This window comes from Rousettus aegyptiacus, unplaced genomic scaffold (assembly GCF_014176215.1).
Source record: "Rousettus aegyptiacus isolate mRouAeg1 unplaced genomic scaffold, mRouAeg1.p scaffold_m13_p_2, whole genome shotgun sequence".
NCBI lineage: Eukaryota > Metazoa > Chordata > Mammalia > Chiroptera > Pteropodidae > Rousettus > Rousettus aegyptiacus.
This window is the reverse complement of record NW_023416295.1, coordinates 49,494,266-49,520,793: the sequence shown is the minus strand read 5'-3', so window position 1 is coordinate 49,520,793 and position 26,528 is coordinate 49,494,266. Positions and strand designations below refer to the sequence as shown.

General features: G+C 39.9%; 1 protein-coding gene and 1 pseudogene across 2 annotated transcripts in view; one reads left to right on the top strand and one right to left on the bottom strand.

Moving 5' to 3' along the window:
• The first annotated feature begins 994 nt into the window (after window positions 1–994).
• Window positions 995–1,567, top strand: LOC107521026 (annotated as a pseudogene).
• A 6,156-nt stretch (window positions 1,568–7,723) lies between these two features.
• LRP2 (LDL receptor related protein 2) overlaps window positions 7,724–26,528 on the bottom strand; it is a 182,468-nt gene continuing 163,663 nt past the window's right edge. Inside the window, exons 65-79 of one of the 2 annotated variants that reach the window (XM_036236603.1) lie at window positions 25,784–25,915; window positions 23,966–24,109; window positions 22,376–22,541; window positions 20,593–20,721; window positions 19,324–19,544; window positions 18,381–18,557; window positions 17,311–17,430; window positions 15,062–15,152; window positions 14,158–14,225; window positions 13,859–13,976; window positions 13,263–13,392; window positions 12,058–12,159; window positions 10,426–10,536; window positions 8,265–8,336; window positions 7,724–8,069 (exon numbers count right to left, since the gene is read on the bottom strand). In XM_036236603.1, coding sequence (XP_036092496.1) covers window positions 7,908–8,069; window positions 8,265–8,336; window positions 10,426–10,536; window positions 12,058–12,159; window positions 13,263–13,392; window positions 13,859–13,976; window positions 14,158–14,225; window positions 15,062–15,152; window positions 17,311–17,430; window positions 18,381–18,557; window positions 19,324–19,544; window positions 20,593–20,721; window positions 22,376–22,541; window positions 23,966–24,109; window positions 25,784–25,915 — 1,943 coding nt within the window. In that variant the 3' untranslated portion in view covers window positions 7,724–7,907. The remainder of the gene's footprint in view (window positions 8,070–8,264; window positions 8,337–10,425; window positions 10,537–12,057; window positions 12,160–13,262; window positions 13,393–13,858; window positions 13,977–14,157; window positions 14,226–15,061; window positions 15,153–17,310; window positions 17,431–18,380; window positions 18,558–19,323; window positions 19,545–20,592; window positions 20,722–22,375; window positions 22,542–23,965; window positions 24,110–25,783; window positions 25,916–26,528) is intronic. The other variant, XM_036236602.1, reaches the window with a different exon arrangement.

Here is a 26,528-nt window from a genome sequence, read left to right as displayed (position 1 = left end):
CCAGCCTATGTCAGAACTCAGCGTGGCGTAATGGTAGAGAGCACACACACCCCTGGGACCAGACTGTCTAAGTGAGGGTCCTTGACCCAACATTTGATAGCTATAAGATCTTGTTAAATTTAGTTAACCTCTCTTACCTCAGTTTCCACATCTATAAAACGAGAATCATAATAATAATCTACTTCATAGGGTTATTGGGAGGATCAAATGAGTTAATACTTGAAAAGTGTTTAAGAGGTCTTGGTACATAAGAAACCTTCAATAAATACCTGCCACCATCATCATTGTTGCTAGACAGTGTAGGTTATTAGGAATCCACAGAATTAAAATGGAGGAAATAAAGGAAAGTTTTCCTAGGTCACAATCTTGTCCTAAAGCATGTTGTATTGTGCTTTATAATTTACAAAGCATCTTCCCATATGTTATCTCTGTTTTCTGATTTGTAAAATGAAAAAAAAAATACTTCTCATATAAAGATTCTAGAAGAATTAAATAAGATACTTCACCTAATGTGTTCAATAAATGTTAGTTTTTACAATTTGATACAATTCCCTGGTACCTAACAGATGCTCATTCAATGTTTGTTGAGTGTAAGTGAATGAATAAATATTATCCTCACGAGAGCCCTATGGAGTTTATTATCTGCAATCTTTTTTTAAACTAAAAACAAGTATAGAGAAGCTCAACAACTTGCACAAGTTCAGTCAGCTAATTAGGAAAGAGTCGTGGCTCCAACTCTAGTTCATTTTCCAAGATACCAAAGCTGACTTAAATCAGGACTTGGGTGGCTATTTGCTTAAGGCATTAACACTGGTGGCTTTACACTCTAAACATCAGGGCATTTTCTACTGAGCTGGGCTGAGCTGCGTTTCCTGCCATCTTTTCATGGGCTCTGACACACCAGAATATTAGAAGGCAACACCATGCCACAGTGAGTGTCAAAGCCATCACAAGCAGCCGCTCTTCCATAAGTGGCCTAAGGTAACCTCTGAAAATGGTTCGTTATTCACTTGACCCAGAAAAGCCGACAAAATCATGCAAGTAGAGAGGTTCAAATCTTCATGTTCACTTTAAGAACACCTACGAAACTGCCCAGGCCATCAAGGGTATACACATCTGAAAAGCCACCAAGTATCTGAAGGATGTCACTTTACAGAAGCAATGTATGCCATTCTGTCATTACAATGATGGAGTTGGTAGGTGTGCCCAGGCCAAACAGTGGGACTGGATGCAGGGTCGGTGGCCCAAAAAGACGGCTGAATTTTTGCTGCACATGCTTAAAAATACAGAAAGTGATGCTGAACTTAAGGTTTAGATGCAGATACTCTGGTCACTAAGTACATCCAGGTGAAGCAAGCTCCCAAGACATGGCACAGAACTCACAGAGCTCGTGGGCGGATTAACTCTATATTGAGCTCCCCTGCCATACTGAGATGATTCTTACTGAAAAAGAGCAGATGGTTCCTAAACCAGAAGAGGAGGTTGCACAGAAGGAAAAGGTATCCCAGAAGAAACTGAAGAAACAAAAACTTATGGCCTGGGAGTAAATTCAGCATCAAATAAATGCAAACAAACAAACAAATGAACAAACAAAAAACCACTTCATTATAAACAGCCTTTTAAGGGCATCTTGAAAAACAAAAACAAAAACAAAAGGCCCCTGATGCCAAACTGATAATTAAAATTTTTAGATGTTATGCAATATGTATTTTACCACAACTAAAAAACAGATTCCAGTTTAACTTTCAAAGAATGGAAAATCATGATTAATTTATTTTACTTCTGGATTCATTTGTTCCTTTGCCTAGAGACAGTCATGGACCTCACATCTCATCTGAAGTCAGCAGGATGCCCTTGGCTCATCACAGGTGGCTGCCTCCTCCTCAGACAATCTTAACTCTATCTAAAGTCCCTTCGTGTGCCTTGGGGAATTTGATGCGGGCCCCAGAGTCCCACGAAAGGCCCCTGCTGCCTTGGATCTATAAATGATGTTTGCAGGAGTTTCCTACAAAGAGGAATCTCGCATGGTAACTTTCAGCCCTGACATTGACAGGCAGGCTCTCAGATAGATCAAAAAAGAATTTTCTAAAATGCATGTCTGATAGCTCAGCCAGAAAGAGACAGTAATTGAGGATAAAAATTAAGATGCTATCATTTAATCTGTCTTCTTTGAAGTGGCTGTAACAAGCTTAGAACTTACTGAAACAGCAGCAATGAGTTTGAAATGAAGAGTGAAGTAGAAATAAATCATTTAACTGTAGCACTTGAAAGCTTGAGATCTTAGTGTTAACCATATCCAACCCCTTCATTTTACAGATAAAGCTATTAATCTGCAGGGAGATGAAATGACTTACCCATGGCAGGTTAGTCAGAGCTTCGCTCTCTCCAGAACTACTACCAGTGTGACTAGAGTCTGTGTCAGCCACTTACACGAGGCCATTGGCAAGGCCCAATGACAGATAGATAGACTGCCCCGCCAAAACCTAGATATAACCACCATAATATACGTTAACTGTTTTTCGCACTGCAAATGGTCTTTATAACCCTCCACCAAATGCATCCAGTCCCTTTAAGATTTGGAAAATGGCAGCAAAGCACTGTGTGAAGAACAGCTCAAGGTTGCTTGTCCTCTAAAACTGAAGCATTGCTCTAAAATCCTTTATTGTTAGAATTTGCCAAAAAATAAAAATGTAAAAACTCAACAAACGAAAACCTAGACGCAATAAATACACAGTTCCACTCGTGGGAATGGACCGCATCCCACCTCTCTTAGAGTAAAAGTCTCTGTAGTGCCAGGAAAGCTCAGGACTTTCCAAAGCCTCTTAGCTTCCTGGCCCCGAAAGGCCGCCTCGGAGACTACAGCCACCAGGGAGCGAAGGGAAACTAACGAACAGAACAGAACGTAACTGAAGTCCCTTGGCGTTGAGTCTGGAAACTCTGGAAACTCTGGAAGGGGTGGAATAAATTCCTACGTCCAGCTGTTCTTTAAGTCAGTGAAGGTCTGGGTGATCGACACTGGGAATGCGGGGAGGGACCTGCCACTGGCTCACTGGAACAAGAAATTTGGCTGTGTCCCCCAGGCCACGGCCCGAATATGCACCTTACCCTTCTCAGCCTTGATTTTCCAACTTTCATGCCCCGGGGTAATATTACCTTTCCTGTCACCCTTCAATCACAATAAAATAAGACCTAACATTTTATCATCTCTGCTCTAGCCTCATTACAGGGATGATACATGCATCCTTTCAAAGGCCTAGATAAAATCTTGACCACTCCATAACATCTTTTATTTAAAAAAAAATTAAATATCAGCCAATTCTATTTAGATTAGTAGTTCTAACCCTAGCTTCACATTACAAGCACCAAGGGAGCTTTTATAAATACATTTAAAAAAAAAAAAGCCTCTTCCCTTCACCTCTGCTTAATAAATGATGATAATAATCACAGCTACCAAGGATTAAGAGCTTCCTTTGTGCCAGGCATGGGGCTGAGTACACTCTTCACTGCATTTTCACACTGGATTCTCACAGCCATCCTCTCTATTTTATAGAACGAGCAGCTGGGGTTCAGAGAGATATAACAGCCGGAGGATCGCCTAGCCCCTATGATGAAAATTATTGGTTGGGAAGTTGTTTTGGCAAATGACTATCATTGGAGGACACTAGGTATCAGAGTAACAGGAATACGTGCCCTTCCTCTCTAGTTCCCATAAGCTGGGGACAGCGCTCAATGACTAGCGATATTGTAGCCAAGTGAGACTCAGTGACATCTAATAGTTTCTAGAAACCTGTATGTTTTGTTTCCCATCACTTATTCCAGAATATCGTGGACACAAAGAGAAGGTAGACGCTTGTTGATTTTCCAACAAAATGCTCTGGATTCACGTCCGGGAAGGAGTGGCACAGAATCGGTGTGACTGAAAACATTCACAGCGGCAAGGGGCCAGCGAGGCTGGTAACTTCCCAGAGCTGACACGCCCAGGTGATTTTTCATTTGACCCACTTTCTACGGTGGCTGTGATTGGGACCGCTGGTGGTGTAGGACAGTGTTCGCTCTCCCGAGCGGGCCTTCCTTTCCAAGGCATTAGAAACCCTTCACGACATGGGCCCACCCAATCTTTTTTTAAGCTACATTTGCAGCCACCACTCTTCTCCTCCATACTCTTCAGCTAAACAGTTTTCTGTCCTCAAACATCTCGTGTATCTCAAACACCTTGGGTATCTTCCCACATCCTTGTTTTGCTCGTGTTGTATTTGCTGCCTCCCCTCATCCTTGAACTCCTTTGCAGGCGAAATTCATCTCTCAAGGTCAAACTTGAAGATCTGTGACGCACACTGCCTGCTTGCTCCTCTGTGCTTCCACATAGCACAGAATTGGGATTCGTTTCATCCACTGGACATGAGCTCCCTGACAGAAATGGCCACAGCGTTAGGTTGAAGAGCACAAGCTCTCGAAACAGAGCTGGGTTTAAACTCTAGCCCTACCACTTGCGAGCTGTGTGACTTTGGGAAAGATGTTTAATCACTCTGTGCCTCATCTGTAAAATGGGGGTAACAGAATCTCTCTTACAGGATTGTTATGAAAATGAAATGAGATAAAACACATAAAGTACTCAGAACTGAACTTGGCACATGGTAAACATGCAACTAGCTATTATTATTTCTAACTCTGGTACCTGGAACAGGAGACTATGAATATTGAACTGTGCGCTACGGAGGCAATTAGTGAATGTATGTGATTTGGATCCTGGGGAAGAGATTCGTGTGTGATGATTGAACAAATTCTATTAAAGAGTGTATCTAACTTACTCAGAAAAATGTCAAACATACATAAGAACAGAGAGACTATTATGATGAACGCCGTGTACTTCATGACCAGCCTCAACAATTACTGACTCCTGGCCAATCTTTTTTTATCTACACTCAGCTCCTTGCCCTGTACCTAAAGCACATCCAGGATTATTTCAAAGTAAATGACAGATGTGAAAAAAGCAATCTTATGTTTTATGCTCTTAAAAGAGCTTTCAAAAGGGAAACATTATCCCCATTATGACTTGTGTCCTGTGACCTAGATGAACACAGAAGAGAAGGCTGAAGAGATGCTGAGAGGTCAAGAGCAGCTAAGGGCTTTAGGCCACAAGTCCAGGGGACTTTCCAGAACACTGGGGAAAGCCATGCACCTCCTACCAGCTTCCTGGGAACACTCCCTCGCCCCAGGCCTAACTGGTTCTTAATTATCTTTGAGCCGGCCTGAGGTCGTCCACCACAAAAATCAAATAATAATGGTCTTTACCCAATTCAGAAAAAAAAAAAAAAAAAGTTAATGAATGGAATTCACAATTAAAAGTTCTCCTCTCACAAATTTCCTTAAACCTCTTTTCTTTGCCTCCATTAGTCTGCAACTGAGCACTGGTAGAACACTGAGTGAGTGTGCGTGTGAATGAGTGAATGAATGAGTGAATAGTAAATAATAATAATAATAATAATAATAATAGTAATAATAATAATACATCAATAGGAAACCCTAGAAACAGGTGACCAGTGTCATATGACAGCTTTTTGTGGACACATCTACTGTGGCTGTAATTTTATATTACATGTCCGCTAGTAAAATCGTTCCTGCTTCACATGATGAAATGATAAACATCAGCTTTTAGTCCCCTAAACAGCACCCTGTCCTCCACCTGGCAGAACTTCTGAACAGCTGCTCTGGGGCTGGAGGGAGGGAGACAGGTGCACAACCCTAGCTAGGAGAGCCTACATGGAAGGCAGCATGTGACCCTCACGTTCCAATTCCCAAGTGCCAGAGGACAGGACCGCAGCGGCAGGCTTTCTGGTTCCTTTCCAGGGTAGATAGACCCAAAAATGAAGCTAAGCAGGAAACTCACAAAAGAAATTCCCCAGAATAATTTCATACTGAGCTGAAAGCCCAAGACAAATATCAAAGCTGGAAATTACAACCATTTTCAAGCACAGGTTCTCCTGGCCCCTTTTTACTCTTGGTATTCAGTTTCTGATACAGGCCTCACACCCCAGAGTTCAGACATCAAAATACACCCAGTGAAGCCTGAATCTCAATCTGAACAAAACCCCCTCCAGCTGTGATCATCCTTTCTGCTCTTCTGTCTCAGCACGAGCAGCTCCAGGATCCCTCAGCAGAGGGTACACTTCCCGCTGTGCCCTGGAACACATTAGATATAAAATGGGGAAACTGGCTCAGGGCCAAGGGGATAAGGAAGTAAAAGTGGAGGTGAAAATCGACTCTGAAAGGCAACAAAAAGGGGGCTGCCTACCCAGAGTTCAGGTAAGAACTTAAAGGAGGCTTACTCTTCTGACATCACCCTGCCAGGCCTGCCGAGGCTCAGCACTTTGGAAATTCCTCTCCCCTGCCTGAACCCTGGGCACCCCAGTTTTCCAGGTTCCCTAGCACTCAGAGCCCCAAGCTCTCTGCACAGCAAAATACAAGATCCATGACCCAAGCTTAAGAAGCACACAAAAGAAGTCTGATAAAATACACATTTATTAGAAAATTTTCAGCAGCATCATTTCCATTTGATTTTCTAATCAAAATACATTTCAAAGGAATTACAATGAGCACTCAAGATATAAGCAACACATATTTTGAGAACTCATGAACAAAATAATCAGTAGTACATGTTTTATCCATCCATCCGTCCATCCATCCATCCATACATCCTTCCATTCATTCATTGTTTTAAAAATGTGCAATACTAGCACAGAGAGCCAGGAACTCTACTTAGTATGAAAACTGAATATTCCTGCCATAGTTTTCTGGTTGTGAAGAGTATACCCGCTATTCAAGAGAAGAGCTATATTCTACAGTACGTTCTGATATAAATGTATGATTTAGCCAAAGGACCTAAAAAAGGCTCAATAAGAAATGGTTTCCCTTTCTATTCATGTTCAACTTAGGAAATAAATAGTCGTTATAATGATATTTTCACACACAGAAACAAAAACCCAGTTGAGGCTTTGCTTAAGCAGTATTTGTTTCGCACCTTACTTTTTGAAGACACAGATATGGTTTTAGTAATTCAGCTACTGAGCTCCAGTTCCTAGGGAAGGTGACCACCTGAGATCCCAGGCAAGGGTGTAAATCGCTCTTTGCAAACTAACTTGTGCTTAATGGCATGGGATTTTTTTCACAGACATTACAAATAAAAATGTTGCCTTGGCAACTAGTGAGATAACATATGAAACAGTGTTCTGATTAGATAATACAAATATGCAGAAGGGTGAAACTGAATTGCTTTTCCTACCTTCTGCATTATCTGAGGTGTCTACAGTCAAATCTAGATATCTATGTAACACACAGTGCCCTCTATTAATGTATCTATTAATCAGGTTACCTGTAACATTGAACATTAATTAAGTGCTGATATGTAAAAATGGACCCAAGAATGGGGCCTGGATTCCCTTCCTGGATAATTCTATAGGGAAAATGAGTGACAACTCTCCTTTCGACAGGGCCAAAGGCCCCAAGTCAATTCCTTTTCTCATGGGATCATTTACCATAATGACCACTAACCAATTCAGCAGGTAGTTTTATTAGCAAATTTAGTGATGTGGTAATCTTTCCAAAATTTACAAATGTACAATATATTTATAGCATTACCTTTAGATAGCTTCAGTGCAAAGATATACATATAGAACATTGTGATAATTATTTGTAAAAATATGAGATGGCATTAAGTAAAAAAAAAAAAAAAAAAAAAAAAGACACACAGGCATAGTTTCCACAGACAATTCCAACTATAGGCGAACAGGGAAAAAAGTATATATATTTTTTTCGATAAAGTACTGAATGTTACCTTTTCTTCATCTGTTTGTAAAAAATACATGTGCAAAAGTGTGTTTCTAATTATTCCCTAAATAACTGTAGCATAGCTACATCTCAGGGTCTTCTTTAACAAGGTTTGCTGTGTCTTTAAAAGTGTCTTCTGTTGCAGTATAGGCTGGAGTTGGGTTTCTTTTTGGACGAATTTTAGCAGAGAGAGAAGGTGATGGAGGTGAGGTCACAGCAGCACTTTCTTTTGGCTCATTCTCCATCTAAGACCACAAAGAAACATGAATTGACCATTTATTCAACCAATAAGACTGGAAACAGTTTTGTGTAAAGAAGACAAATCTTTGCCAGGACATACTCTTCAGTGTATGGACATGTTCTGAGTGTACGTCCAATGTAGCTAAGTAAGTTATTGCTAAAAAAGAACTCTTGTGCTAAGAAAAACTGTTAAAAATTACCTCTGCATAGACTGGGTTTTCAAAGTTGGTAGCGTCTTTCAGTTTTCGCCTGAAGATATTCCATTTTGTTGCCTAAATGAAAAAAGAGAAACAGAAAACTTTCTGTAATGAACATTTTGTGGGTTTCTTCTCCCATGTTGGAAAATTTCTTCTCACTGAAGGGAAAAAGCAATTTGAGACCTGGAACCATGTGACCTGGCCCATGTTGTAAACTGTTCAATTCCCTTTCCACTGATTCCTACACAGTAACTGAAACTGTCTGGGCTCTTTTTATTTAATAATTTTGAAACACTTCCTTGGTTTGAAATTTATTGTTTACAGAAGCTGTATCCATAATATCTAGAATCTTGAACAGAAACTGGAAAGAGATTTCTCTGGGGCCACCTGAAATTTTAAGGAAAAAGCCAGACTGCAGCTCTCATTTCCTAAAATGATATCTCGATCCTTGGTCAACTCAAGCATATCCCTTCTCCCTTCATCATTTCCTCCTGTAATCATAGAAATAAGAGTGATAACAAATACAACTATCATTTACTGAGAGCTCACTATATATAAGTTTTACAAGTTTCTGATTTAATCTTCCCAACAACCCCATGAGCAAAGTGCTCTAAATATCTCTATTTTACAAACGAGGAAACAGAGTCACTGCAAGATCATCTAACTAAATCGTAGGTATAAGAGTAGGCAATGACTGTAGGACTCAGAGACCCATAAACTGAAGAACTCAAAGAGAACTCATCCTACACTATGGTGAGTGGCCCCTGTCTTGCTGAAAAGTTGCCGGTGATGGCAATGCTGGCACAGCTCTGGCTGCCAGATGAAAGGAGACCAGGGACCAGAGGCAGGGAACAGACAGCTACTCCAGCGGGCAGCTAAGGTAGCCCGTAAGGCTTACGGAACATCACCTGCTCTGTGAAAACAGGGGACTGACATGTGAAGGAGTGGAGAGCACATGGCTACAGAGAAGTAAAAGAGGCTCTTCCCTTTAATCAACGCTTAAGTGAGCACGTACTCTGTACATCATCATCACCAAGGGGAAGATGAAGACATTCGGGTCAGAGCCCAGCCTCTGGAAGCTTACACTTAAATGGGGAAGGCGAAAACTCTTAATTAAAAGGCATTGCTTCAGTAGGGAATGGCTAACAAGAGAAATGTTGGTGGTTTTCATGTTTATCCCCTTGGGAAATCCCATACATGTCAACACGGGTTGTGGAAAATCGTGGGACTCAGTCATAGGAGTTCACGTTCTCAACTTTAAGTCCTTTGAGCAGATTTACTAATGAAAGATAAATTCATGAGCCTCTTTGTCACATTCATGTCAACCTAGGGTGACCCTAACCAAGTGACTCTACTGCTTTAAGCCACACTGGCTGTTACCTCAGTGCCCAGGGGGTACAGATACAGGAAGCTCCCTGGACAAACCAGGGAGGACAGACCTTAGAAGGTCTCAGCCTCAACTAATTTTAAAAAAGAAAGAACTTACGTACTGCAAAGATGGAGACGAAAAGGAAAAGGCCTATAATCGGCAAAAGACCACTCTTATTTGAAAGAATCTTTTAGTGTTCATCTCAGGAAGAACACACACAAGAAGCCTGTCTAGTGGTCTCATTTTTTTTCTTTTAGTCTCCAGTATTAAACACTGTGCCTGGCACATCGAAGGCAATAATGTTAATTGGACAATTAGACGGATGAACATAGATGGATGATGAGGGTATAAATTAATGCCATCTAGTGGTGAACATAGGTAACAGCAGTAGAGCAATGAACGACATACTTGTGAAGGGAACAAGGCTGTATGCTGTAAAAAACTGCATTACCCAGTAAAGGGAAGGGTCTTCTCTATGTATCCTTGACACAGGGAGCTCGTTATTTTTACTAAGCCTTTCTCTCAAAAGCCTCTGGCCTGAAGAGGCTGGATCCAGAAGTCTGTGCCCTTCTTTTCCACGTGGTTTCCCACATCCTCCAAGAAACATCATTCTCATCTCAATATGAGAACATAGATTTACTTGATAGAAAGTTTTTCAATTTATGATTTTTTCAAAATTATCTTTATGTGAGCTTTGCCTATCAGGGTCTTCCTAGTTTGCCAAAGGTTAACAACACCAGCAATTCCAAAGTCCTTTACAAACTCCATATTATTTCAGCTATTAGCCCCTGTTACCTGAGTAGTCCCATCAGTACTTGAGGAAGTTGGCTTGGTATCTGGAGCTACCTCTGAAGGGCTTATGGAACTTTCATAGTTCTTATTATCCACATTTTCAGATGCAGTCACCTGTGCAAATATTTGATGCCATTATCCAGTTGGAAAGAATTTTCGCTGTAAAGTTTCAAGTCTTTGGTTCTATTTGCTCTCCCATAGACATGGTCAGGCACCATTTTTATTATATGAGACCAACCCTGGAACCCAGAAATAAAATACCACTCCCAACTCCCCAAATCAGGAGTACCCACCACTAAGTCATCTATCTTATGTCTTAATCCCGGGAGGCAAATACACTCATCGCTGGTCACTATCTCACTTAGTAATAGCAATTTCTATTGTGTTCTCTATGACCCTTTACTCCCACTATTGACCATATTTTTGAATAAAAGATACTTTGCTTGTATATTGGCAGCCAAAATCCTAGAATAGCATAAAGTGTTCCTAATCTCATTGGTAAACTGAGAACCTTATCTCTGGATGTTTAGAAAAAGATTAATAATTTCAGAGCACTGCTTGGAAGCGATCGCATTTTTGAAACAAGAAGCATAATGGAATTAATACTCTTCCAGACATTCCTTCTTGAGTCCAAATTACTGTGGATATATAATTAATAAATTACCAGTAGAAATCTCCTCTTTTCCTATATTTTCACATTCGCTTTATTTCTTCTTGAACATGAATATACATTTGTAAACATGGCCTCATTTTATTTCAAGTGAAAATAACAAATAAAAATGTTATATCTATTTTATCACGTGATTCAAATTTTGCTCTCCGGATATCACAGGATTAGGCAAAATGCTTTCAAGATTCAAATATTTCTAATCTTAAGAAAGCTATTCATAGAATAAACATTTCTATCTTATATTAAAATGTACCATATCATGTGAGTTCAAAAGAAGTTTAGGTGTCAATAGTAAAACTGTATTTCACTGAGGCTATAGTTGTCTTGACAAAGGAAGTATAGCTAACAGCTGGCAGGCACTGGAAGTGACCCTGGGGCTGTCGATCCCAACCTGATGAAGTCTTCTCCTTTCATCCATAATCCTATCTCATCTTTCTGATCCTCTTAAAGATGAGTGAGTAGTCAGGCTGTACCAAAGGAAACTTAGGTATCTTCCTATTAACTTTGGAGAACTCTGTATATACTTTGTAGTTTTCAGAAAAGTATGGAAAAGTTAAGCACAGGTAGGTCACCTCAAATCACACCCTTCTGATACCTGACTATCATTCGCTCATTCGTTTTACAGATATTTAATGAGAGTCTGTATGTGTCAGGCGCTGTTTGCCAAGCCTCTGAACAGACTCACACCTCTTGCTCTGACCACTTAGAATGAAAAGGCTCTTGGTCAGCACCCCCAGAAAGGTTGCCAACACTCAACAACTGCACAAGAAAATAGTATTCTGATTGTTGTCAGGTCTTGTGTCCTTGGTCATCCTTGTCACTGCAGATAATGAAGGCGAGGACTAGACCACTGTTCTGCCTTCCGTTTGAGGGAAGGTAAGGCGGGCCCTGAGAAGGCATCCATTGTTTAACAGAACAAGATCCAGCAGCCGTGGCACCTGAAAGAAAGGACTGCAAATTCTTACCTGGGTTGGCTGAGCCACTTTGACAGCACTGTCCCTGGTTGCATACATTGGGTTTTCAAATACTATGGGCTGCTTTCCCATCTCCATGGCAAAGTGATCACTCTGATAAAGAAAAAATAAAAGATCATACCATACTGATTTAGTTCACATACAGAAGATGTCCTCATACCTGGCAGCATGATAGGTACTATACCAAATTTACCCAAAAAGAAACTGCAAAAGAAAAAGGAAGAGGGGGGAAGAGGGAGGAAGAGGGGAGGAGGAGGGGGAGGAGGAGGAGGAGAAGGAGAAGCAGCAGCAGCAGCAGAGACAGAGCAAACCATTATGTAAAGTGACATAAATGCACTAATCCATCAGCTCTAGGAAATGAAAACATTCCTCCTATACCTATGGCTCCTTAGTACAAATACTCACTTAAGGACTGGGTTTGGACAACAAAGAAAGGGGTAGGTGGTGGAAGAAGAGCAAAGAGAAGAGAGGGAGTGGAAAGAAGAAAGAATGGATAATGTTGTGCTTTAGGCGGGGGCAAAAACGAAAGCTTTGGTGGAAAGGCAGAATACTGAAAACAATTTCCCAATACTGATTACAATTATGCTGATTATACTGTACTAGTCCACACATGAAATATTCATTTGGTCCTCACAGGAGATATTATTGTATCAATTTTACAGATGGGGACAGAGAGGGTCGCGAAGATGAAGCTCCATGCCTATTATTACATACTTAGAAGGCAGAAGAGCTGTGATTTGAACGAACCACTCACTCTAAAAATCACTGTTTATTTCATTACTATACATTGGCGGGAAAATCTCAAAGGCTAAGAAAAATATATTTCCCTACTCTTTCCTTTAAACATACAAAAAAGTCATTAAACAAAAAGAGAATATCATGCTCTCTCTCTTCCCTCTCCCCAAAATCATAAGACTGCTTAAGATTCCAATTAAACTTACCACCGTTTATGATTCCAATTCAACAGTCCGACTTAGAAGAGGGGTAAATTTCAACTTTATTACTATTGTTAGAAAAAAAATCTGCAACAAACCTAATGTTTCCTAACTTTGTCTGTACAGTGAAGACTTTATTCTAAGAGGCATATCATCCTTTTTTCCCCCTAGATTAATTTTATTCTTTATAAAAAAAAGTGTTTCTTTTATAAAACAGTAAAAATGACAGTCCTCGAACAGTCATTTTGAAGCCACACTCACCATCACCATTGCTGTGTCAATAGCAGACTCAGGCCCAAAACCAGATACTCCAATATCCATGTTAACATCCATTCCTGACCTGAAGGTCACCCCATTTCCACTTTCTGAGGATTTGACAAGACTGCTTAAGCTGAAAATGAGTAATCGAAACAGTGTTCTTACTACTTTTTGTAACAACCTTTTGCATTAACACATTTTCCTCCATATAGCTAAATCTTAAATGAAATGCTCAACCTCCCCTCTGTATTTATACATCAAATATGATAGTAAAGGCCTTTCGCTACCTGGAGGTGTTAAAGCTTGAGATCTAAGAGAGAGCCAGTTTGGCACTCGCAGGAATAAAGCCTGGCCCATCGCACAGCTAATTATGTTCTCCTGTCTAACCTGAATGTCCATTTGGACACTCAAGTTTCAAAGAAGCACTTGATTAAGAATTTATGATTTGAAGTGACTGCTATAAGTTCATTACTTTTAGTTTCTGCAGAAAAGGTACACTGTGTATTGTGCTTAAATTAAAAAAAAAAAAAGACTAAGTTATTCACATGGTCATATCACATAGGCTTCTAAAATCAAATGTTCCACATGATGAAACTGACCTTGGCAGCTTGGGCAGAGAAGGCAAAAGGGAGCCAGTTTTCCTATAGTGGAAAAATCCTAATGTTCCCAGAGCTCCAATTATGATGATTAGGATGATTGTCAACAGCACAGCCATCGCTGCCATTGAGGAAAGAAGAAGCGAACATATTAACATGTGAAGGAGAAGAGCCAGATTTAGAGGTAGAAGCTGGGGACTTGAACCATTCATTCTTCAAAGACTGGGTTAAACGGGATATAAATGTCATTCGATTTAGGCATGGTAAGGTATTTCCAAGTTGCTCATATTCTAAAAACTTACTTGTTCCTGGAGAAATGCCTTTCGAAAGCCCTATTTCACAGTAATTTCCCATGTAGCCACTAGGACACCTGAAAGTAAAACAATTGGTTACAAGCTGTTGCCATCTTAGATGTCTACTGAGATTTTATAAGCACATCTTGACAAAGAGAGAGGTCTGACTAATAAATGATATGTTGAACCAACAATGTATCCTGAATGACTTTTGTTTATTCTGCCAAGAGATGAGAAGCAGAAAGAATAGTCATCTGACTTTGGAAATCCACTTTCATTGGAATAGTTACGGCATCTACAAGTTCAGCCTAATCAATTAAACCTATCACTATCTTCTCTAATCTATGGAATTCTTTCCTAGAGAGCAAACATGAAAACCATGATTGTGTTCTTTCCTTCGGTGTGCTTTCATTAAATACTTTTTAAAGACCTCCATTTATCTTGTTCTGTGTTAGTGCTTTCTCGACAATTCTCTCCTTTCCAAGTCTTTAGCTCAGCTCTCTGCTCCTCATGTGTGCCTCGTCCTGAAGCAGCTCTCCCACAATCCAATTGTAATTGACAATACCGGGGGAGTAGGAAAATACAGTCGCTGTCATTTCTCTAATTCCTTGCTCCTCAAAGTGTGGCCCACAATTCTGTGGCCTCTCAGAGGAGCTTGTTAGAAAAGCAGAACCCTTGTGAATGAGATGGGCATTTGAGGCAGACCCCAGGTGGTTCTTATGCACATTACAGTTTGAGAAGTACTGCTTTGGTTCTCTGTGGGCTCTCCCAAGAAAGGGCAAGCTGGTTAAGATGTGACAATAGTGAAATAGCAAGGTTTCTGTACTGATTATTCTGGCTGCATTAAGGTCTCAAATTCCCCCAGAAGAAGCAATTCCCGTCATACAGCTCGGACCTCAACATTCAGACTTACTTGCATTTGGGGTGGTCATTCTCATCAAAATAGCAATTTCCTCCGTGCAAACATCTGCATGGGGGAGGCATGATGATAGGATTTTCAATGGCTGCAGAAAGGGAAAGCCATGCATGTGTTAGTCAGCCATACTGGCTGAGCACCAATATTATGCAAACCCGCCCCCGGCCCAGGGTGGGAGGATGGGGGCACCGCGGAGGGCAGTTAATTAGTCTCCCTATCAAAACATTACCCTTCCTTTAAGTCAGATGAATTTCCTTATCAATAATAAAGCCTTAGAGAGTAATATATATTTGGTGGAAAGAAAGGGGCAGTTTCTAGCATTTCTCCCCACCCCGAAACAGTGGAGAGATGCTAGGCTCCAGAACATACATTAATCGTTAAAAGAAACTTGTGGTACAGGAACCTCTTAGGACATTCACTTTCTTCTTTGGCATATTCAGAATTCTCCTCTGTGACCCCAGTTAAAATCAAGTTCAATTTAAGCATACCTCCAAACTTCAACTAAAGGCTCCATCAGAGAGCCATTGATCAATAGACAGACACATAGATACAGATATGTAGATGCTTGACAGACAGCTTGTGAGGGATCGCCTCGTTTTTTTAAGTCCTCCAAAACCACCCTTGCTCTGAGTCCCTGTTCCAGCTTGGCCCCCACATACTTAGGGTTTCCATGTCTTATACCTAGAAGATGCTCAATAAGTATTTATCACCTGGGTGTTTATTGAAAAGATTCGGACACCCTTCTGGAGCAGCCCCTCAATTTGAAGCCTTCCTGGAGCTCTCTGTCTAAAAAGACAACCACACTCCTACTCACCCTCATCCCTTTTACTCTGCTCAAGTTTTCTCTCTTTTACTTTTACCATCTGACATTCTATATTCATTGGGTTCTCTATTTATCAGACTACAAGCTCAACGAGAGCAGGGAATTTCTGTTTTGTTTACTTCTGTTATCTCTGGTACTTGGAACAGTGTCCGTACATGGTGGGCACTTAATAGATACTTAGCAAATTAATTGATTAATTAATATACCAAATCAATACCCCGTATGGAATGACAATCATCACTAACATGCTTATTTTAGTTAAAGTTCTTTTAAACAAGAATCTTAATATCATCTGCTTGGCAAAAAAATGTAAATGAGGAAAGTAGTCGATGAGAACCTGGACGACACATCTCCTTCCATGTGAAACTGCAATAAATGTCAGAACAATCTATCTACAGCATAGAACAAATCTCAAAAGAAATTTAAATTGTCATTTTGTTCAAAATATTGCCAAAGAATGTAATCTTGCCAATATTTTCCCAGTAGCCTGAGATGAAAGTGGGGATAGCGGAAGGCAAGCAGAGGGAAGTAGTTTTTATTCTAGTTCATTCTCTACACCTGCCAACTTTTCAGCCTGACTGGGAAGTCAAAAGGTGGTGCCTTGTTTATCCACTTGCTCCCCCTGGTGGTTGAAGGTGGTTATACCTCTTCATTTCCCAATTGGCTAAAACTGGGGAACGTGAGCCACAAAATGGGCTGCTTGTGAACTGCAGGATGATTTTTTTTTTTTAAGTGCTTAACAAACACTGAATACTATTTAGGGACACTAATTATTCCCCACGGTGTATTAGCTCCTTGATTTAAGAGTCTCTGAAGAAAGGTCTTGCCAAGCACAGATCATCCATAGCATGTGGGATGAGAATTAAACTGCTGTTTCCTCATTCTAGCCTCCACCTTCCAACAACATAATGTACATTTTAAAATGAGGCCCTTTTGCACTTGTCAAAACTTGGAAATGAGCATGTGAGGACAACTTGAACCTCCTCTAGCCCTCCCCTCCGTACTGTATAAGGCCCCCACCTCAGGAACCTTGAGGAATCCAGTTAATGCTGCATAGGTGATAGTCATTCGGTACAGGGAGGACAAAGGAGGAAGAGGCCTTAAAGAAAATTCACTTTTCAAAACGTCTTTCCAAAACAACACAACAGTAGATTTAGGGTCACTGGATTTACATCTCTGCAGATCTTAGCAAATAATTCTCAGAAATCATTGGAACACAAGTCCCTTTAAGTCCCACTCAGCTCTGTGCATATTTCCTCCATCTCTCATCCCTCCTTCTAGCCATCCCCACTCTATTCTGCAAAGGAGCCAGTACACAGCATTCTTTAGGCTCCTGAAGAAGATGAAGCATGGGTAGGGCACCTACTGAAGAAGGCAGAGCAGCTTTCCCAGGACCCTGTGGCTGGCCGGGCAGTGTCCCTACCTGCATTACACTCGGTGATGCTCCCCTCTACAAAGGAGGAGCCTTGGGGACAGGCACAGCTGTAACCTCCAGGTCTCAAGAGGCAGAGATGGCTGCAGACCTTTTTGCAGCGGTTGGGCACTAAAAAGCAGAAGAGAACAGCGGTTAGGTTCTGTGGAGGAAATGAATACCCCAACCAAGGACATGCCTGTCGACTGAGTTGTGGCCCTGCCAGGTGACAGTAAAGCCCAGGCAGCATCCCAACACCTCTAGGCCACCTGCTACCTGTCATCTCACCAAAGTGGCACAGCCCCTCCCTGTGCCCTCCATTCCACTTCTGCACCATTCACATTGCCTACTAACATCACTTATTCTTCTAACACCCTGGCAGGTTTGGAAAGTAGGTGTCTGGTCACTGCACAGCCTCAAAAACTAATCAGTGCTAAGCAATTTGAGATGGTTCAAAAGACCAGTGAGATCCCATTATTATATCAAGATTTGTCATCACCCAAATTTGGACAGGTCCTAATGTGCGGCCCATCCAAATTATATATTGGATGTGATTTCCACCCTCATCCTCCAAGGAGAACTTTCTTTTGGGCTTCAGTTTCCTAATTTGTAGGACAAGGACTAACAATTTTAGAGTAAGGCTCATACCGCTCAGGATAACTTGTCTGCCCTGGACTTAACAGTTGTAAGAGTAGGTAAGATCAATGATATCCAGGAAGCCCATTTTGTGCCTTGTTAATCAAATTCATATTTAGCAGGGGCCTGATGCCTGCTGGATTCTGTGGCCTGGAAGTACATAACCATAACTCCAAACAACAAGGTCTGAAATATGTATACTTTATATCTACTGGTGATGTACATAATTTCATTTGACCTCCAATTTTCTCTTTCTTTGGTCAAAATAATACACACACACACACACGCACACACACACGCACACACACACACACACACACACACACACACATTCCTTTCACGCACCAAGAGGTCAGCCTATTATAATCCACTACCATTTTCCAACAATATAGCCATTAATTTGAAATACTAAGGAACATGCTTAGTATTCCGAGGTTGGTAATTACCTGACTGATTATATCTATGTTGATGAAAGACTCGAACTTGAGTGAGCCAAGGACTCACTGTCAGCATTTTCTCTTTCTTGTCTTGCCCAAATTTGTCTTGTGTCCATACTTCTCCTTTATCCTTAGATACCCAGTATAACTGGCCTTCAAAGATGTCCAAACTATAAGGGTTCATTGCTGCTTACCCACAGGGGCAAAACAAAACAAAACAAGGTTACTGAAAAGAAAATACCCTAACCCCACTTCTATGTCAGATGTCATTTTGCTTGAATTCATCCCTAATACAGTGCCTTGAAATTCCAGGAAAATTCAGGCAACCTCCTATACATGGGACCACAAAAGCATGCCACGCTGGGAGATCCTGATAACTGAAATTAAACTAGATTAATGCCTACAGGCTAACACAAATTATAGGGCACTTGCTCACTTTCAAATTGCTGCTTTTATATTTGGAAAATAATTTGTATGGCAGAGATTTTTTTTTCTTTGAACATAAGACATTGTGTTAAGAAAACCTGATATGTGCTGCAGTCTGAATAAGAAAACAAAATGTTTCTCTCTAGATGTTTCCAGTTATGCATAATAAACAATCTAGCACATCAAAAAATGAATGCCTCTAGAAGTGGTTACACATGGATTACCATTGGTACACATGAATGCCACGTCTATCAGAGCAACCTAAAGGAAACTCTTGTTTCAATATCTGCTGCTGAGCGCATTTTTTAAAAATTATGTAAAAAGAACAACAGAGACTTAATCATCGCTAATGATTCATTTGCATTTAAATGAACAGCTGGGAACTGGTGGGGGGAGGGGGCGTGGTATCTAAGAAACTATATAAACCATTTCCTAAAATGAAGGTTCCTTTTTGAAAAAATGGGCAATGAGACTGGAAATAGATTGACTGTTTTTTGACTATATTGAATTCTAAATCATTTCTAACCTGCACTGGCAACAATTCTCCTATCAGTCCCATCATATTTCATGGTTTCAATAGTTTTCTCCTTGAAGTCGCTCCAGTAGATCCGGTCATTGTTCAAATAATCGATAGAAAGGCCGGTAGGCCAACCAAGGTCCTCATGAACCAGGACGTTCCGCTGCTGCCCATCCATCCAGGCAGCCTCGATTTTCGGTTCTTTGCCCCAGTCAGTCCAGTACATAAGCCTGTAACAGAAGATTTCCTCATTGTAGCATTTCATCTAATGAGGCTTCTCCCCTGAAGCAGAGTGTAGACTCTCAACAGGGAAATCAACAGTTTTTCACAGAGGCCTGGGTGCTAAGGGACACTATTTTTACACTTTACTTTAAAGACGGGAGAGAAAAGGGGGAGCTCATACATCCATGGTCTCTACTTCCTGAAACTGGGCTTCCTTAATAGAAACTGTCCAACCTGGCCCCAGGATACACATTCAGACCCTTTCGAATACATACAATATGTAATTACAAAAGCTATTCCTTCTTCAAAAAAATATTTACTGAATGCTCACTGTGTGAGAGGCACTGTTCTGTGTTTGGGGTGTATCAGAGAACAAAATAAAGATTCCTGCCCTCATGGAGCTTATATTCTAACTTTTAAAGTGTATTATTTTGCATCCAATTAAGACTCGATTTTAGAAGAATTGCGTAGACCAGGGATTGCGCCACTTCGAATACCTGGAAAGGACCAGGTGGGTAAGATAAACAAGTGGAGCAGATAGTTTTATACATTGCATGAAGAGGAGAATGAGGTCCTGTCTAAAAGTTCCAGGAACCAAGGAAAACATACCTACCTAGCGTTATCAGTTCTGATTTTTTCAAGCCCCAAAACACAGATTTAAAACACAAAAAACAAAAAACCTTGAAGCTCTGTTAGTTTAAATCAAATATACCTATGGGCCATATTTAGCTCACCAGCCACCACTTTGCATTCTCTAGTCTAAACCAATCATCAGGTATAGACCAAGCCTTAAATTCTCCTGAGGAATGAGATAAAACAGGCTCTGGGAAAAAATGTGGTGAGGGGCCCTCCCCTCACACAGCCTCAGTCTGAAAGCTGGTTGGTACTAAATGATCTCTAGGGCATATCATAATTCCTGAAAATAGTCACAGGCGCCATTCCAAAAAAGTCTAAGAACAATATCAGTACAATTAGGAAAAAATAATTAAAGACATGTACATTTTTGAGACTCCAGCAAAAAAATACCTAGAATGTTAAACTCCTTTAAATACTTACCCTAGTTTGGGATTTACAACCACTGCAGCTGGTTGATCCAGTTGGGTAGAAATCAGCCACTTTCTATACCTTCCGTCAAGCTCAGCCACCTCAATCCGTTGACTCCTGGCATCTGACCAGTATATATGCCTGAATTTAGAGGGACAAAGTTTAACAACTGAAAAGTACTGACTGGTCGCTTCTGGGGAGAAGGTTTGAAGGTGAGAGCATTTAGTCTGGATGCTGTGGCTAGCGAGACAGCTATTCAGATACTAGTGATGCAAGCACAGCCTCCTTCTCTCAGGAATGCTCCACTCTCTTCAGCCAACGGGACATCTTTGGAAGGTTACAAGTAGAACAGGGAGGTCAGGAAGGGACTCCTGCCTGATCAGCCAAAGCGGATGAATCAGTCAGGGTCAGTGATGGCAGTGAACCTCACATCCATATTACGATGAGACAGAAACTTCCAGGTAGAAGCCTTAAGTACTGTCAGGTTGGCCCTTTATTTATGACTGGTTTTGAGTGGGCTTCCTCCTCAGCCAAGAGCCCCACTGGAATCAATAAGAATGTGGTAACAGTCCCAAGGATGAGTAGAAATAGCCTTTCTATATAACAAATTCAGCCAGGCCATCCTGTCCTTCTCCCATCCCTAAGACCGAAGGTCTCAGTCTCTCACACACAGAAAGAGTTCCATCTGTTTCTTCATTCATTCATTCATTCATTCAGGCTGAGAAAGAGGTAAAACTTCAAACAAGGTCTGCCAGTTGCCTGCTTGGTTTTCAGAAGGAAGTGTTAAAAGTCTAGAGTTTCAAGTTCCTGACTCTGAGGCCTTGTTTCCTGACAGAAAATACTGATGAGTCTTTCCTGTTAGCCTGCAGGCACCGTGGGGACCTAATTAACTTCTTTGGAGATGTTTAGGTGTTCTAGGAACACCAGACAAGTTTGTTTAAAGGTGAAAATTAATAAATATTGTAAATAACTCTCCATTTGCCCAGAGGTTAGCAAGCCCCTAAGCCTTCCCTCTAACACATTTTTCTATTATCAGTTCATTTTCAAGGACATAGGGGAGTCTATGCATGCTCACGCTCTGATTCTAATGTTATCACTTCTCCACAGATGTCACTCCAGGACAAGACTCTTCAATGAAGAAGGAGCTTACTGACTTCTCCACATCAGTTTGTGTCACATGCATCTATCTACCTGATGATAAACCTACTTAAGATTTTTACTTAGGGATCATCCAAAGCGCGTGTGTTCTAGAAAATCTAAAAGAGCAGAACAAAGCTGACACCTCTATTAATAAAAAACCCAAAGATTACAAGAGAGTTGAATTTCCAGTCTGTTCGATCACATAGCCTGCTAAAAACACAAGGTGTAGATTGTTCCTTCTGAAATAATTACCACAGAGACAAAGGTCTCATCTCAATTGCTTTGCTGAGAGAATCGTGAGGCTGTCTCAGTTCTTCATATAATGAACAGTGCTGAAAGGTTAATTTTGGAACCCAGAACTCTATTGGCAAGAACACTCTCTTAAATTTAAACATAGACTCCTAATCTTTGTACTTTCTCAAACTTTTTTATGACACAGACAGAATATAGGAAATGATCATGTTTATAGGACATACTGGGGTAAGTAAGCAGAGGTGGTTGCTGGGGTCAGAGGAAGCCCAGGTGTCACCCAGCAATACCAGCAACTGAGTGTACTCATATCTGGGTCCAGTTTAACTCATGTGCCAAGGCCAGCAGGAATGAACCCTGGCCAAGAAAACAGAATAGGCAAAAAGGGAATGTATGTTAAACTTACCTTCCAACCCAGTCCACTGCTAATCCATCTGGCTGCATTATGTATTTCAGGCCCAGGTTCATTACCTGCACGTGATTATTGCTGCCAGATTCGAAGTTGGGGATGTAGGCACGTTTGATAGCACCAAAATTAGAACCATGCCCTAGCACAGTGTAATACAGGACACCTGCAGAGGCAAGGCACAAATGTCAGTTGTACATTAAGAATATCAGGTAAAGGAGGAACTGGGTCTAAGTATGTGAACTGATCAATTATTTACATCTCTACCACCTTATTGTTCTCATAAATAATAATTAAATTATATCAATCTGATCAAACCTCAAAACTTATCATTTGTGAAGAGCTATTAGCTACAAATGCTTTAATTGATAACATTGATACATACTTACTCGTCTCTATTTGAAGGTAATTCATTAAAATATACTTTAGTCAAGAGCCTGTTTACTCTCAATAGGATCAAGTTCTAGCTTCCAAAATAGAATGTACAGATTAAACCAGGGGCAGGCTGTTGAGAGTTTGACCTCATACTCAATAACGGTGAAAATAAAGGAGTCATGCAGGTAAGTCTTATTTTATGTAAAGACTAAAGGATAGTGGACAGCAGACATTTTTAAATGCATAGGAACACTGTGACTTTCCTAGGTATATACTGTTCTTAAAAAGCTTACTGCATAACTAAGTGTGAAAACACAACAATAACAAATTTTACAATGCATAGTTATTAATAGTTTGCAAAGCGTTTTCGCTTTTGTGATCTCATTTGATCTTCAAAACAACTCTCAGAGGTAGGCAGGCAGAACAAGATTACTGCTCTTATTTAACAGATAAGAAATGGAGATTTAGACAATTGTTACAATTATTTAAGGTCATAAAGGTATTAGATAAGGGAGACAGGTATAGAAGACTAGTTTTTGGACTCCTGCCCCATTACCATCTCCCACACATCATACGGAGCCATAAGAGATGCAACAACAAGCATTATTCATTTTTTCATTTATCAGATACACTGTACTAAATGTCAGGTCAGGTGCTAGGCAGGTAGACATGAATGAAATTCAATCTCTGGTTCCGAAGAACACAAGATGAAGTGATAGGAAGAAAAATATGTGGACAAGTACCTACAACTCAGAGTAGCACATATTTTAGTAAAAGCGTGTATAAAACACTATAGGTTCATGGGAGAGCAATCATGGAACTGTGCCAGGATGAATTATAGAAGACATTACAGGGAAGGTGACATCTGCACTGGGACTTCGAAATTTAAGTAGACATTTTCCAAGTGTACAACGACGGGGAAGGACAAGATCAGCATGAGCAAAGACAAGGAGATATTAAACAAAGGGACATGAAGTGGTCTTGAAAGGGTAATCCCCAGAGATGAGAAGATTTGGTGAGAAGTGGGGAAAAGTTGGCTGGGACCCACGGCCATGCTATGGTATCTGGAGCACGCTGGATAGGAGGAGCTTCCTCGTCCACTCACGCAACAAAATTCACTCAAAAAATTAATTTTCCAAAGCTCAACACTTAATTCATTTAATTAATTAACTAATTCAATTAATATTGATGAAAGACGCCAAATTTCGTACTCACTGAGAGATATGTCCTCAGGATCCCAATCATAATCAACAGCCTGAATATGTTCCTGTTCTTCAAGATAATCTGCATACTTCTCAGATGAGAGATTATATTTTCGAATTCGCACATTTTCAGGAAGTAGCAGTAAAGGAGAGTTACCTGTAAATAAGAAGGGCTGCTTTTCTGTTTGAATTCTAACTCAACTTTTTTAATATAAAGTATGTAAAAAATATTTTCTATTTTACATAAAGTAGCAAGTATCTTCCCCCTATAAAAAACAATGAGTTTTTATAGGAATCTATCTCTGCAGATCGATAGAGCTGACTATCCAGCTGAGTTGCAAAACCCAGGACTATAGACATTCTTATCTCCATTTCATCTGGAAAGCTAAAATTTCTGTTAGGGACATTATTAGTTTTTTATTCTTTATCCTTAGTAGGCAACAGTTTACAGCAAGGTAAGATTGAGAATCTTAGAAAGCATCCTATTTTCCATTAATTTTTTTTTAATTCACTAACAATAAAATAGACATGATTGTAGACAGTCTCACAGAAGAAATAATTATAGCTTTATTGAAAGTTTACCAGGAAGTCCTCATTCTTCACTTTTTACGGACAAATTTTGTAATTCTTTTAACGGGTAATCTGCCCGTGATCCTATTTAGCTTCTGGCTAATGATAAAAGCTTGTTCTTGACTAAAAAAATTTTTTTTTTTTTTACCTAAAGCAGCTATTTTAATGGTGACTCATCCTGAGATGCACTGTCTAATTTTTTTTTTTAATTTACTTACCTAATGTTAATTGAATCTAACTTAATTTTTGAAAGTCCATTTTATAAATTTCCTATTTTGACATTATGTTTTCCATGAATATTCTAATTTATTTCAGTCATCTACTTAGTTAAAATATGTAAATTCTTTTTAATTCACTGCTTAATTACCCGACCAACTGTTCAAATGCCTTTATCATACTTTCATTCAGTGTCAAAAATGTTTGGAGAGTAAAATATTTAAGTATGTGAGTCAAATGAATGTATTAAAATCCCAATTTGTATGAAGAAATTAAACAGCCATTTTACCCTTAATATGCAAAATTAAATGCTATTTTCTTATCAAGTTCCAAAAACTCTACTACAAACTTCAAATTTAAATCTTTAAGATCATAAAGATCTATACTCCATAACTGGGATATGCTGATTCAAATCAGACCTCTGGAAATTTGGACTATAAAATACTTCTAAATTGAAGTCTTTCTCTCTTTTTTTTCATCCCTATCTAGTACTTGTTACTATTTCTATCAGGCCTGATTCTCAGATACTGGCATTAACCTAAAATGTAGAACTAATGATTGAAATTATAAATGTGCTAGGCTTCCTGGAACATTCCTCTGTCTGTGCCCTGATTGAATGTGACTATTTATTGTGGTCCATCTTGGATTATAGGGCTCAAATCTTGATGTCTGGAGTGGGAGCTATAGAGCTTCATAAATTTCCTTCTGTTGATGACCATCCTATAAACAAGCTTTTGTTGTTTAAATCTTCTGGAGGGTGACATCTTGTCTACCTTCTGAAGTTTTTATCAAAGTGGATGAGAAGCTGTTCAGAATAATAAGTAACACCTGACTCCTGTTTGAATAACTATGTATTTGTTGGGAGACTGTAGTTGTTTTAATCTGGCAAGGGAGGAGAATGGAAAAGAGACTGAAACGGTTTTAGAAGAGAAGTAACTGAGGAATTAAAAATAAGACTCTGAGAGTAGTTTATTTTCTGGTATTTCATGCTCACAAGCATTTATCTGAGAGTCAATTAATTCCAACATGAACCCCTCATACGTACCATCAGCTTCACACCGTTTTCCATAGGTGCTACTCAAGGACCTGAAACCTTCGGCACAATAACACTCATAACTTCCTTTGGAATTTTGGCAGTGCTGGGGACAAGTACCAAATTGCTCACACTCGTCAATATCTATAGGGAAAAGAAAACCAAATATGAAACAGATGCTCCCATCCATTCTTTAGAAACACCGCTTTTGTTTAAATCCACATTGGCTAGCGACAAAGACTGAGAAGACTGCAGATGAAAACAAGCAGGCACCAACATTTGTAGAACAGTTACTAAGTTTCAGATACTGTTTCCCCTCATTTAATGTTCTAGAAAGACTTTATGAGGTGTAAACTATTATGAAACCTTAAGTCAGAAAGCTGGTAAGCAAGAAAGATAATGTTTAAACTGAAGCAGTTTGACTGTGCAAATAGGAGTACAGAATTTTCCCTTTGGGGAAGCAGATGTTGTTTTGTTGTTGTTTGGTACTACTTTCCCTTCTGCTAACTAGCTTCAGGAATGGGAATCATTGGTTTTATTTTTCAATAGAGTTCTTAAGCTTCAGCTTCCAAAAGAACTGTTCCAATCATTTGATTATGGCACATCATGAGTTAGAAGAGCACATTCAAATAATGAAAGGCTTAAAATCATACTCATCACTTACCATCTTGACAAGCTACCTTCTGACTCTATTGTGGAACCCATTTATGTCTGACATAAGTGGGTGCGTAATAAATATGTTGTTTGACTTAAGAAG